This window comes from Oryctolagus cuniculus, chromosome 2 (genome assembly GCF_964237555.1).
Source record: "Oryctolagus cuniculus chromosome 2, mOryCun1.1, whole genome shotgun sequence".
Lineage (NCBI taxonomy): Eukaryota > Metazoa > Chordata > Mammalia > Lagomorpha > Leporidae > Oryctolagus > Oryctolagus cuniculus.
This window is the reverse complement of record NC_091433.1, coordinates 52,121,421-52,134,939: the sequence shown is the minus strand read 5'-3', so window position 1 is coordinate 52,134,939 and position 13,519 is coordinate 52,121,421. Positions and strand designations below refer to the sequence as shown.

The 13,519-nt window shown below is 37.9% G+C and overlaps 1 protein-coding gene across 21 annotated transcripts in view; it reads left to right on the top strand.

Moving 5' to 3' along the window:
• Nucleotides 1-13,519, top strand: part of NEK1 (NIMA related kinase 1) — a 209,821-nt gene that overhangs the window by 96,881 nt on the left and 99,421 nt on the right. For 10 of the 21 annotated variants that reach the window (XR_011386262.1, XR_011386260.1, XR_011386263.1 and 7 more), the window contains 4 exons: nucleotides 11,989-12,072; nucleotides 12,498-12,581; nucleotides 12,773-12,850; nucleotides 13,393-13,488. Coding sequence is in view for 14 of the 21 variants with exons in the window: in XM_008249734.4 (XP_008247956.2) it covers nucleotides 11,989-12,072; nucleotides 12,498-12,581; nucleotides 12,773-12,850; nucleotides 13,393-13,488 (342 nt within the window). In the remaining 7 variants the exon portion in view is untranslated. Of the gene's footprint in view, nucleotides 1-1,833; nucleotides 1,969-11,988; nucleotides 12,073-12,497; nucleotides 12,582-12,772; nucleotides 12,851-13,392; nucleotides 13,518-13,519 lie in introns of those variants that run through there. The other 11 variants (XR_011386261.1, XM_070068291.1, XM_008249738.4 and 8 more) reach the window with 4 other exon arrangements.

Genomic DNA, 13,519 nt, shown 5'->3' with positions numbered 1-13,519 from the left:
GTTTTCAGCTGAATCAATCTATTCTTCTGTGTGTTACCTGCTGTTAATCCCATCTAGACATTGTATGTTGTATTATTTTTTTAAAGATTGGTTCATTTACTTGAAAGGCAGAGTTACAGACATAGGGAGAGCACAGAGAGAGGTCTTCCAGTTGTTAATTTACTCCCCAAATAGCTACAATGGCCAGAGCTGGGCTGATCCAAAGCCAGGAGCCAGGAGCTTCCTCTGGGTCTCCCACAAGAGGTATAGGGGACTAATACCTTGAGCCATCTTCTACTGCTTTCCCAGGCTGTCAGTAGGGAAGTGAATCAGAAGTGGAGCAGCTGGGACTTGAACTAGCACCGATACGGGATGCTGGCACCGCAGATGGATGCTTAACCTATTGTACCGCAGTGCTGGCCCCAAACATTATATATTTTTTAAAAATACTCAGAAATTTTACTTTTTATATCTTAAAGCATATACAGGTATTTTCATGTGTTCCCTGACTTTATAATACTTAATGCTTTCTCTTTTTGAACATATAGATATAATTATAGCTGTTTTAATGTCCTTACCTATTAATTGTGTCATTTTGTTGCTCAGTCTCTGTTAATTGATTTTCCTTGTTAGCATCAACATTTCCTACTTTATATGCCTGGTAACTTGTGACAAAAATAACAGGCATGTGTATTTTGTTCTGCAGTTTTCTTTCTCTTTCTTTTCTTCGTTCCTTCCTTTTCCTTTTCCTTTCTTTTGTTAATTTACTTGAAAGGCAGAGTTACAAAGAGAGGATTAGAGACAGAAAGAGAAATCTTCTGTCTGCTGGTTCTCTCCCCATATGACCACAGTGGCCAGGGTTGGGAGAGGCTGAAGCCAGGAGCTCAGAGAACTTCTTCCTGTTCTCACACATGAATGCAGAGACCCAAGCACTTAGGCCATTTTCCGCTGTTTTCCCAATTGCATTAGCAGGGACCTGGATCACAAATGGAGCAACTGGGTCTTGAACTTGTGGAATGCCGATGTCACAGACAGAGGTTTAACCTGCTGTACCACAACACCACCCTGTTCACAACCTGCCACCCCCTCCCTCCCAACTTCTTATATTTGTTAAGTATTTGGGGGATTTATTCTGGAATTCAGTTAAGTTCCTTGGAAATATTTTGATTTTCAGGTCTTCGTTTTGAGGTATTAGGCAAGTGCAGATCAGTCTTTAGCCTAGTTCTAATTTGGCCCACTGCTTTAACAGTACTCTTTTGAATACTCAGTGCTTTAATTGTTTGGAGGTCTTTCACTCTGGCTATTGGAAATATGAAACTACTGCAGCCTTGAATGAGCCTCGGGTGTTATTGATAAGATACAGTTTATCAGGGCCGGTGCTGTGGCGTAGCTGGTAAAGCCATCGCCTATAGTGCTGGTATCCCATATGTGTGCAGGTTCATGTCCCAGTTGCTCCACTTCTGATCCAGCTCTCTGCCATGGCCTGGGAAAACAGTAGAATATGGCCCAAGTTTTTGGCCCCTGCATCTGCATGGGAGACCTGAAGAAGCTCTTCTTGGCTCCTGGCTTTGGATCAGCATAGCTCCGGCCTTTGCAGCCATCTGGGGAGTGAACCAGCAAATGGAAGACCTCTCTTTCTCTCTCTCTCTTTCCCTTTCCCCCTCTCCCCCTCTCCCCTCTCCCCTCTCCCCCTCTTCTTTTCTCTTTTTCTCCCCTTCCTCTCTCCTTCCCTCTGCCTCTTTATAGCTCTGCCTTTCAAATAAATAAATAAATCTTTTTTTAAAAAAAGATAGTTTGTCAGTCAGTAGAAGACTCCAGAGTTCATTAGATCTTTGATACCCTTTTTCTGTGCAGCTCTCTTCACTACTTTGACCTGCAAATTCTGATCGTCTCCAGTTTCCCAAGCTCTGAATGCTATTTCCTCGACTCAGAGACTCCTGACTCTGGGTATTCTCTCCTCCTCTACAGCCTAAAGAAACTTGCCAGGCAGTAAGTTGGACAATTTGTTGGGCTTACCTCCCTGTAGCTCTTCTCTCAAGGATCACTGTTTTGTGTAGTCTGTTGTCCAGTGTTTGAAAACCATTGATTTATATGTTTTTTTGTTGTTATTGTTTTAAAGATGTATTTATTTTATTTGAAAGTCACAGTTACACTGAGAGAGAAGGAGAGGCAGAGAGAGAGAGAGAGAGAGACAGAGAGGTCTTCCATCTGTTAGTACACTCCCCAACTTGCTGCAGTGGCCGGGGCTGTGCTGATCCGAAGCTAGGAGCTAGGAGCCTCTTCCAGGTCTCCCACGTGGGTGCAGGGGCCCAAGGACTTGGGCCACCTTCCACTGCTTTCCCAGGCCATTGCAGAGAGCTGTACTGGAAGAGAAGCAGCCAAGACTCGAATTGGCGCCCATATGAGATGCCGGCACTGCAGGCGATGGCTTTATCCACTAAGCTACAGCACTGGCCCCTTGTTTTGTTTTAAAAGTTTTTATTTTAGTTTTTAATTAGTTTTTAACAAATTCAATATAGTTCATAGGTGCAATTCTAAGAATATAATATTTCCTTCCTCTCTTCTTCCCTCTTCACTCTTCCCCCATCTTCCCTCTCTCTCCCTCTCTCTGTATTTTTGTTTTTTAAATTTACATTACAGTAAAATGGCTTAATGCTTCACCAAATAAAAAATTTCACAAGTAAAAAACAAGTAGACTATAGGGAATATTATACATAATAGCTATAAAAATAATTGTATGAAAAAATGACCTTTTCACCCATATACAGTAAATTTTAAAATAATTATAGATCATTAAAACTATAATAGTAAAACATTCTTAATCATTGATTTGACAAATATATAAAATAAACTTTTTAAAAACTATATTTGCAGCAATACTGATACACACAGGCATTTCTTCTTATGTTTTTGTTCTTTTGATTATTTTCTTTTTTTTTTTAATTTAGCTCCCATATATAAGGGAGAACATGCAGTATTTGTCTTTTTGTGTCTGGTGTATTTCATTCAACATGATGTCCTCCAGTTGCATTCATTTTGCTGCAAATTATTGAATTTCTTTCTTTTTGTATAAGTGAATAAGATTCCATTGTTTATATATGCCACATTTTCTTTATCTGATGATGGACATATTGGTTGATTCCAATTTTTGGCTATTGTGGACAGTTCTGCTATAAACTTGGTGGTTCAGGAATCTCTTTGATACAACATATTCATGTCCTTTGGGTATATACCCATTAGTGGTATTGCTGGATCATAGGCAAGTCTATTTTTTTTTTAAAGAAATCTCCATGCTATTTTCCACAGTGGCTATACTAATTTTCATTCCCACTAATATTGTATAAATGTCTCCCCTTTCTTTACATCCTCACCAGCATTTATTACTGTTGGTGTTTTGGAGGTTTGCCTTTGTGACAGAGGTGAGGTAATATCTCATTGTAGTTTTGATTTGCATTTCACTGATGGCCAGTGATGTTGAGTATTTTTCATATATTTGTGGCCAGTTGTATTTTGTATTTTTCTTCTTCTGCCTTTTTTTTTTTTTCAGATTTATTTATTTGAAAGGCAAAGTTACAGAGCTAGAAAGAGAGAGAGAGATCCAATCTTCTATCTGCTGGTTCACTCCCCAAATGTCTACAGTGGCCAGAGCTGGGCTGATCCAAAACCAGGAGCTTCTTCTGGGTCTCCCATGTGGGGCAGGTGCCCAAGGACTTGGGCCATTTTCTACTTCTTTCCCAGGCCATAACAGAGAGCTGGATCAGAAATGGAGCAGCTAGTACTTGAAAGGGTGCCCATGTACCCATAAGGGATGCTGGCACTGCAGGCAGCAGCTGTACCTGATATGCCACAGCGCTGGCCCCTGAGGTTTTTAAGTTGCTGGTATATTCTGGATGTTAATCTTTTGTCAGACAGTTAGCTTGCTAATAGTTTCCCATTTTGTTAGATGTCTGTTTACCCTTATTGATCATTTTCGTTGCTGTATAGAAGCTTTTGGGTTTGATATAGTCCCATTTATTTAGTTTTGCTTTTTTTGCCTGTGCTTTGGGCACAGTGCTTTTTTTTTTTGTCCAAGAAGTCATCCCCTACACCAATGTCTTAGAGTTTTTTCCCTGTCTTTTCTCCCAGCAACTTCATAGTCTCAGGTCTTAAATTTAGGTCTTTGATCTATCTTTAGTTGATTTTTGTATATGGTGAGAGGTATGGATTTAATTTCATTCATATATATCTATATTTATATCCATATCTATATTATATATATATCTACAGTTTGCCAGCACCATTAATTGAAGAGACTATTCTTATTCCACTGTATAGTTTGAGTACTTTCATCAAAAATCAGTTGGCTATATGCATGTGGATGAATTTCTGGACTCTCTGACTGTTCCATTGATCTGTGTATCAGTTTTTATGACAGTACTATGCTGTTTTAATTACTATAGCTTTGTAGTATATATTTTTTTGACAGATAGAGTTAAACAGTGAGAGAGAGAGACAGAGAGAAAGGTCTTCCTTCCGTTGGTTCACCCCCCAAATGGCTGCTACGGCCGGAGCTACGCCGATCCAAAGCCAGGAGCTAGGATTTTCTTCTTGGTCTCCCACGTGGGTGCAGGCACTCAAGCACTTGGGCCATCCTCCACTGCCTTCCCTGACCACAGCAGAGAGCTGGACTGGAAGAGGAGCAACTGGGACTAGAACCCGGCACCCATATGGGATGCCGGTGCCGCAGGCGGAGGATTAACCAAGTGAGCCACGGCTCCGGCCACCTGTTGCATGTTTTGAAGTCAGATTTTGTGATGTCTCCAGCTTAATTTTTCTTGTTCAAGATTACTTTGGCTATTCTGGATCTTGCATGACTCCATATGAATTTTAGGATTGCTTTTTCTGGTTCTGTAAAGAATGTCATTAGTATTTTGATAGGGATTGCCTTGAATCTATGGATTGTTTTAAGTAGTGTAGATGTTTTAATGATATTGATTCTTTGAATCAATGAGCAAAGAGTATCTTTCCAGATTTTTGTGTCTTTGGTGATTTCTTTCATCAGTGTTGGATAATTTTCATTGTAAATATCTTTCACTTCTTTGTTTAAGTTTATTCCAAAATATTTTATTTTTTTGTGGCTATTGTGAATGTGATTTTTTTTTCTCTTTCAATGAGTTCATCAGTAGTATATAAAAAATGACTGTATTTTGTTTTTTGTATTTTTATTTTATAACCTGAAACTTTACTGAATTGGTTTATTATCTGTTTTGTCCAGACTTTTAGTTAAGGTGAGAGGGTAGATCTTATCACTGTTTCTCTGTTGTGGCTGCAAGCAATTTTTGAATGATGATTTAGCTAGATAAAAGAAATCTAAGTTTCAAGTTCTTTTTCCATAGCACTTTGAAGATTTTGCTTTACCTTCTTCTTACTTTCATTGTTGATAATAAGAGATGATATTCTGAAATTTGGGTTTCTTTTCTTTTAAAAATGCGTACTTTTATGTCTATGAATTTTAACAAATGTTCACTAAAACTCTTTGCTTCTGCTCTCATTTTCCTGATTACATTATACATATTCTAAAATCTTGCCCTTAGCATGCTACTGACTATGTTAACTCACTTTTTCAGTTTTTAAATTTCTTAGCTATTTTATGGAGCCAGTGTTATTTTAGATGTTTAGTATACTTGATAGTGTGTTCATGTGAGCAATGTGAGTTTTGTTCCTCATTGCCTTTGTTTGATTGGTCCCCTAGGAAGAGGACCATGACTTGTACTCTGCACAATTTTCAGTGGGAATAGAAAATGGATGGAACAGAATGATATTCTGCCAGTGCAGATATCTTGAAGTTTATTTTCTGTGCTTCAGAGACATTATTTTGAGGTATCACCAGTCACCTAAAGCATTGGCCTTTCTTCTCACTCATTATAATCTCTGTCTTGTCACTTCTGTCTCAAGATCACTGGTAATACTTTCTCATTTGTGGAGATGGGTAGTGTACCGGAGGTAAACCACCAACTGTAACCTCTGTTGTCTGTTACTAGATCTTGTCATGTTCTTAGCTCTGCGACACAGCTTGAAGCATGTTTCATGTTTTTTTACACCTTTTGTGTTAGTACTCTGTCTGGCATGGTTTTGCTTATTTTAAGTTTCACACTTTAAAACTGATTTTTAACTCTTTACCTCTGGATTCCTTTGGTCTTAGGACTGTCAGAGATTTTATTCTTTTTGAATGCTAGTATGTATTCATGTAAAACAATAACTTTTCTATTCAAGATTTTGCAGGAAAGGAAGCTGCAGTGTTCACTCTGCCATCTTGTAATCAGATTAGTGTGTTTTGTCTTATTGTTGTGTTCTTTTTAAAGAGGAAAACATGCTTTAGAGATCATAGTGTATTCTGAGAATGATTTTTATATGAGTTTTTAAAATTCATTCTGTTAAGGTATATAGAAATTCTTCATTCCCTAGATGACTAAATGTATCTGGTATGTGTTATATGGGTCCTCTGCTCATAGTCTCATAAAACTGAAATCAAGACATCAGCTGGCTTTGTCAACGTAGATTTTCAACTTAAGAAAGGTCTTCCCTCTCTCCCTCTCTCCCTGCCTCCCTCTTTCCCTCTCTCCTTCTCCCCCTCCCCTCCCCTCCCCCTCTCCCTCTCTCCCTCTCCCTCTCCCTCTCCCTCTCTAACTTTCAAATAAATAAATCTTTTAAAAAATATTTTGTGGAAGTTCAGTTCTCATTCATGATTTTATCAAACTCAGTACATTAGAAATAGAGGAGATCATTCTCAGCCTCATAATGGGAACTGCAAACACCTACATCTAACATGGTTATAGGTAGAAGGCCTAATGCTTCCTTTGACATAGTACTGCAAGTTATAGTTACTACAATAAGATGAGAAAATGAATTAAGGCACACAAATTTGAAAAGAAGAAATAAAATTGTTCCTGTTTTCAATTGATCTGAATATTAGTTGGAAAAAATCATAAGAACCAGAACTAAAAAGTGAATTCATTATTGTTGCAGAAATAAGATCAATATACAAGAATCAGTTGAGTTTCTGCATGTTGGCAATGAGCAGAGGAAAGTGATATGAAAAATACTGTATCATTTTCAGGTTTTTTTAAAAGAAATGAAAAATATATAAAATTTGTGGAATAAAAATAGCAAAATGTGAAAACAAAGATCTAAGTAATTCGATATACATATCATGTTCATGATTTGGAAGACTCAGTATAATAAAAATGGCAGTTCTTCTTAATCTATAGGTTTATTGTAATTTTTCCTAAAATCTCAGAAAAATTATTTTTGTAACTATTAAAACAGTTATTCTGGCCGGCACTGCGGCTCAATAGGCTAATCCTCCACCTAGTGGCGCTGGCACACCAGGTTCTAGTCCCGGTCGGGGCGCTGGATTCTTTCCTGGTTGCCCCTCTTCCAGGCCAGCTCTCTGCTGTGACCCCGGAAGGCAGTGGAGGATGGCCCAAGTGCTTGGGCCCTGCACCCCATGGGAGACCAGAAGCACTTGGCTCCTGCCTTTGGATCAGTGCGGTGCACCGGCCACAGTGCACCAGCCATGGCGGCCATTGGAGGGTGAACCAACAGCAAAAAAGGAAGACTTTTCTCTCTGTCTCTCTCTCACTATCCACTCTGCCTATCAAAAAAAAAAAAAAAGGTTATTCTAAAATACCTATAGAAAGAGGCTTAGTCTGTTTTTTCTTACTATAATAACATACTTTATACTGTTTTCTTATAAACAAAAGATTTTTGGGGCTTGAAGGTCGAATATCATGCAGCAACGTCAGTTTGTCTTCTGTTAAATGGAATCACAATGGCAAACGTACATGTAGAATACAAAGGCTGCTTACAGTTGAATCCTGGCTAGTCTACTTCCAGTCCAGCTTCCTACTAATGCATCTTGGAAGGTAAGCAGAAGAGGCCCAAGTACTGCAGACCAAGATAGAGTTCCTGGCTCCTGACTTGCTGTTGTGGCCATTTGAGAAGTGAACCAATAGGAGGAAAGTAGCTGGAGGAATGTCTCTCCCTATCTGTGTGACTTTGCCTTTCAAATAAATAAATATATAAATTTTTTAAATAAATACATTTTTAAAGGAATACTGAGATGTAGAACAGATTAGTGATTGATAGGAGTTGATCATGGGAAGTGGTGAATGTGACTATGAAGTATTATGGTAATGACACAGTTAAGTGTCTTCTTTATGATGTACTTACATAGGTCATTGTGGGTGATCAAATTATATAGCGTGCATGCACAGACAGATGTGTGCACAACTATGTCAATTTCATTTAAAATGATAAAATTGGATGAGGCTGTATGAAGATTGTGCAAGATGCCCCTGTACATTTCTTTTCACCTTTCTGTGATTGTATATTACAAACTACAAAAAAAATTTAACTCTACAGCACTCATATTCATGTATTTCTCAGATAACATGAAAGGAAGATGTAATCCAGAACACTGTTCAGCCAGGAGCCTCTCTTGTCACTCTATAGATATTCTGATAAAATCTTTTGAGAATTTGCCTGTCTTTGCCTGGCACAGAAATAGTTTTTTATTCTGGTGTGCTTATGAAGTGATATTATTGTATCCAGATTTATTGCAGGTTTTGATAATTTTAGTTCGGGTTAACAGTGTGTTTTTTATAGATTTATTTATTATGTCAGAGTTACAGAGAATGAGAGACAAAGAAAGAGAGACATTTTCCATCTACTGGTTCACTCCCCAGATGAGCGCAGCAGCCAGGGCTGGGCCAGGATGCCAGGAGCTTCACGAGGGTCTCCCATGTGGGTGGCAGGGGTACAAACACTTGGGCTATTTTCCACTGCTTTTCCAAGCCATTAACAGGGAGCTGGATCAGAAGTGGAGCAGCCATGGCATGAACCAGCACCCATATGGGATGCCGGTGTTGCAGGCAGCAGGTTAACCCAGTGTACCACAGCACTGGCCCCATGTCAAAAAATCTTGAAAGGTTACTCTGAGTGCATTGTATAGAACAGGCAGGAGGGTTATGACACTAAAGTAAGATGCTAAGTTATGAAACTATTTTGGAAGTCCAATAGTCAAAAGAAGAAGCCTGAGCTTAGGCACAAATTAAGGGATACACGATAGTTATTAGGAGATAGAATTTGGCATTCATTTGAATATGGTAGGTAAAAGAGGAGCAAAGATAACTCTCAACTTGCTGACTTGGGTGGTGGATTGTGATCAATAAATGAGCCAGGAATAAATGTGATTAAAAAGAGTTACAGTTGGGGCCGGCACTGTGGCGGAGCTGGTTAAAGCCCTGGCATGAAGCACTGGCATCCCATATGGGCGCCGGTTCCAGTCCTGGCTGCTCCTCCTCCGATCTAGCTCTCTGGTATGGCCTAGGAAAGCAGTAGAAGATGGCCCAAGTCCTTGGGCCCCTGCACCCACATGGGAGACCTGGAAGAAGCTCCTGGCTCCTGGCTTCACTTCCAGCCATTGCAGCCAATTGGGGAGTGAACCAGCAGATGGAAGATCTTTCCCTCTCTCTCTATCTCGACCTCTCTCTGTAATTCTGTCTTTCAAATAAATCTTTTTTTTTTAAAAAGAGTAATAGTTACGTTTATAATTTTTCTTGTTTTTTGTTTTTTATTTTAAAATTTATTTTATTTATTTGAAAGAGTTACAGAGAGAGGTAGAGCCAGAGAGAGATCTTCCATCCTCTGGTTCACTCCCCAAATGACTACAACAGCCAGAGCTGAGCTGATTTGAAGCCAGGGTCCAGGAGCTTCTCCCACATGGGCACAGGGTCTCAGGGACTTGGGCCATCTTCCACTGCTTTCCCAGGCCATAGCAGAGAGCTGGATTGGAAATGGAGCAGCTGGGACTCGAACCGGTGTCCATAAGGTATGCTGGCACTGCAGGCCACGGCCTTAATCCACTGCAACACAGCGCCAGCCCACGCTTATAAATTGAGGTAGTTTTGCTGCACAAGAGTGAAGTATCTCAGATATCAGCTTTTTTTTTTTTTTTTAAAGATTTATTTTATTTGAAAGGCAGAGTTACCAAGAGGCAGAGCAGACAGAGAGAAGTCTTCCATCACTGGTTCACTCCCCAGATGGCCACAACAGCCAGCGTTTAGCTAATCTGAAGCCAGGAGCCAACAGCTTCTTCCAGGTCTCCCATGTGAGTGCAGGGTCCCAAGGACTTGGGCCATCTTCCACTGCTTTTTCAGGTCATAGCATCGAACTGGATCAGAAGTGGAGCAGCCAGAACTTGAACGGTCTTCCATATGGGATGCTAGCACTGCAGGCGGCAGCTTTACCCACTACGCTACAACACCAGCTCCCAAGGAGTCAGTTTAATATTGAATTCTGTAGTTCAGGAGAAGGAGGTTGGGATGGGCATTGTGGCACAACTTGTTAGGCTTCTGCTTGGGATGTCTCCATCTCGTACTGCACCTCAGTACTGATCTGAAGCCCAGCTCCTCTTCCACTCCAGCTTCTTGCTAATGCACCCTGAATTGCGGGTGAATCAGTAGATGGACGGATTCTCTCTCTCTCTGCTTTTCAAATAGATTAAAATAAAATACATTTTTGTTAACGAAGCATCAAAAGACTATATTTTTCAAAGAGAGAGAAAAAAGGACTGTCAGGTTAGTTTAGCTTTTAGCAGCATGTATTAAAAATAAGGTAGACCAGAGTATGAAACTCTAGACAATATTGATATTTAGTGATGCACCAAGTAGGAGAAAAACCTGTGAAAAACAGTGAAGATTACAAGAACCCAAAAGAGTGCCATTATGCATATTGAAAAAAAGATTTCTTTTTAAAATGTGTGAAGTACAATCATTTACATAGTGGAATACTGTGAATATTGTATTGTCACTTAAGAATAATGTTTTTTAGAAATATTAAATGAATTTAGGAAGACCCTAAGGTTATAATAGTAAATGAAAAAAATCTGTATCTCTAGTAAAATCCCAGTTTGTACAAATAAATATGTATGTATTCAGACATACACATAAAAGGAAATTTGGAAGTTAATACCCTTAAATCGTAAGTTTCTCATATGATAGAATTATTTAATGATTGATATTTTATAAATTTTCTACAGTAAATGTGAGAGATAAATACATATACAAGCAAGTTTGGTCAAAACTGATTTCCAGTGGAAATGTTAAGTGCAAAAATTTCTCATAAGGATCCATTTGAATTGTAAACTTGATTGTCATTGGTATCTTAGAAAATTAGGAGACTCGTGGAATCAGAAATTAGATTGTAGTGGGTTAAAACTTTATGAGAAGCAAGAAAATGGAAATGATGATTATGAAAAGAACACTTTCAGCAAGATGATAAAAAGGCATTAGAAACAGAAAGTGGAGCTTTCAGTTTACAAATTGTAAATTAGGAGGGACTTGAAGAAGGCTTGTATCCTAAAGGAGGAGAAGGATAATTTGAAAATCTGATTTTTCACTGAATGAAAACCCTAAGATCGAATAAGATAATTCCATGTTATTGATATACTGTGTTATCAGTTTGTAATTGGTTGATCATTTGCAGATATTAACAGGACATGCCTGACTGCAGAGTTTGACCTAGATGTCCTAATTAATGAACAGTATATTCATTGAATTCTGAAGGAGGGAACTCAAGTGTCTGTGTGTTTGTGTATGAGAGAGTGATATAAATAGACATGTAGAAATAAATTGACTTGGAAAAAATTGGAAAAAATTGACTTGGAGTTTTATCCAACCTCCATGGCAGTTCTAAAAACTATATATATTATATATGTATAATATATATAAATATATATATAGCTGGTCTTTATTTTGAATAATGTTTGGAGTTTAATTGCTTCCTTCTATTCTTACTGAATTTATTTGTTAGATTGTTCTGGAAAATGCCAGGTTTTTTAAATCAGAGTTTATCAGCTTAATAATCAGTATTTTGCAAAAGAAATAAAGTGGCACCTGGATATTCCTAGGTAAGATAATGATGTAGCCTTAGTCATCCTTTAAACTTAGTACATTAAATGATGAACAGGGAATCCTGCAAAACCTGGCAGCTATGTATGGAGGCAGGTCCAGCTCTTCAAGAGGAGGGCAGCCAAGAAACGAAGAGGAAGAGGTATGCGTCCCGCATGTTTGCCACCTCCATCACATAGCCGCTTTTGAGTTTATTGCCTTCTTTTCTTGCATGGTTTAAATTCTTAATGATTATTTGAAGATTTTATAGGTCTATAGGGACCTGTTAATATTTGACTGACATGCTGTGTCATAATTTTGCCCAGTAACTGTGTTACTCATTATTCTGATTTCAATTTCTTTTCTCCTATTAAAATTTATAATTATAATATATTTCTTTCTTTTCAGAAATACGTTGATCTAAATTAAACACTTGAAAGCTAATATCACATTACCGTTAACCAGATTTTGAGAATTTTATTTCTTATATTCAAATAACACTTTTCCTTAAATTAAAAAAAAATCAGTAAAAATATTGATAGTTGTTTTTTAATACTAACATGTTGGGTGTTTTTTTCCTCTTTGTAGGTTTATTTGGCAAGACTGAAGCAGATAAGACTACAAAATTTCAATGAGCGCCAACAGATTAAAGCCAAACTTCGTGGTGAAAAAGTAGGTGATCTTTTTGCTCCATTTTCTATAATGTTGCTAGTTCAGTTTCAGCTTTGGGAGAAACATAACACCGAGTCATTTCCCATTTTAAAATCTTAGACATTAGTTTACTCATAATATTTTTCACGAAGCTCTGTAACTGAGTTTGATGGTTCGTTCCTCGGTGCTTTACTTTTCTACTTATCTTATAGAAAGAAGCTGATAGTTACACAGGACCGGAAGGAAGTGAAGAGGCTGACATGAGGCGCAAAAATAACGAATCATTTAAGGTATGGACTAGGAACAATACAGATTTTCTCAGAGAAAATTACAAGCTGCAAATGGAAAATTTTTGCTTTGGTTTGGCACAGTTAAATCACTGTATTCTCTTTAATATTCCTTTCTTCTTTGTCTTTTACTTTTACCATTTTTAAAAATAGCATTTTCATCTCCTCTTTAAATCATATTTATGAAGAGCACTTAGATGAAACTGTGGCAGAAATACAAAAAACCAAGCCACAAGTAACCTTAAGAAGAAAATATGGTAATCTTAAAATGAAAGATACACAGTTGTTAGTTGCTGTGAAGATAAATTAAGTCCATATGTGATAGTCATTTAAATTTTTGCAATTATATTTCCATTCAAATGCACCTTTATTTATTTTCATTCAACAGATATTTACTGAACTTCTCAATTTCTAGGTGTTGAGCATACGTTTTATTTATTAACCACATAAACTTCCATTTTGGCAAAGAAAATATATTTAAAGATCTCAGGGAAAGATGTATTTTATCCTTTCTGATGAAGATATTTGATTGATTGTTTTTTCAGGCCCAAGCAAATGCACATGCTGCTATACTAAAAGAAAAAATGGAACGAAAAAGAAAGGAAGCATATGAGAGAGAAAAGAAAGTGTGGGAAGATCCTGTAAGATGTAGCTCATATTCTTAGTCCTGGT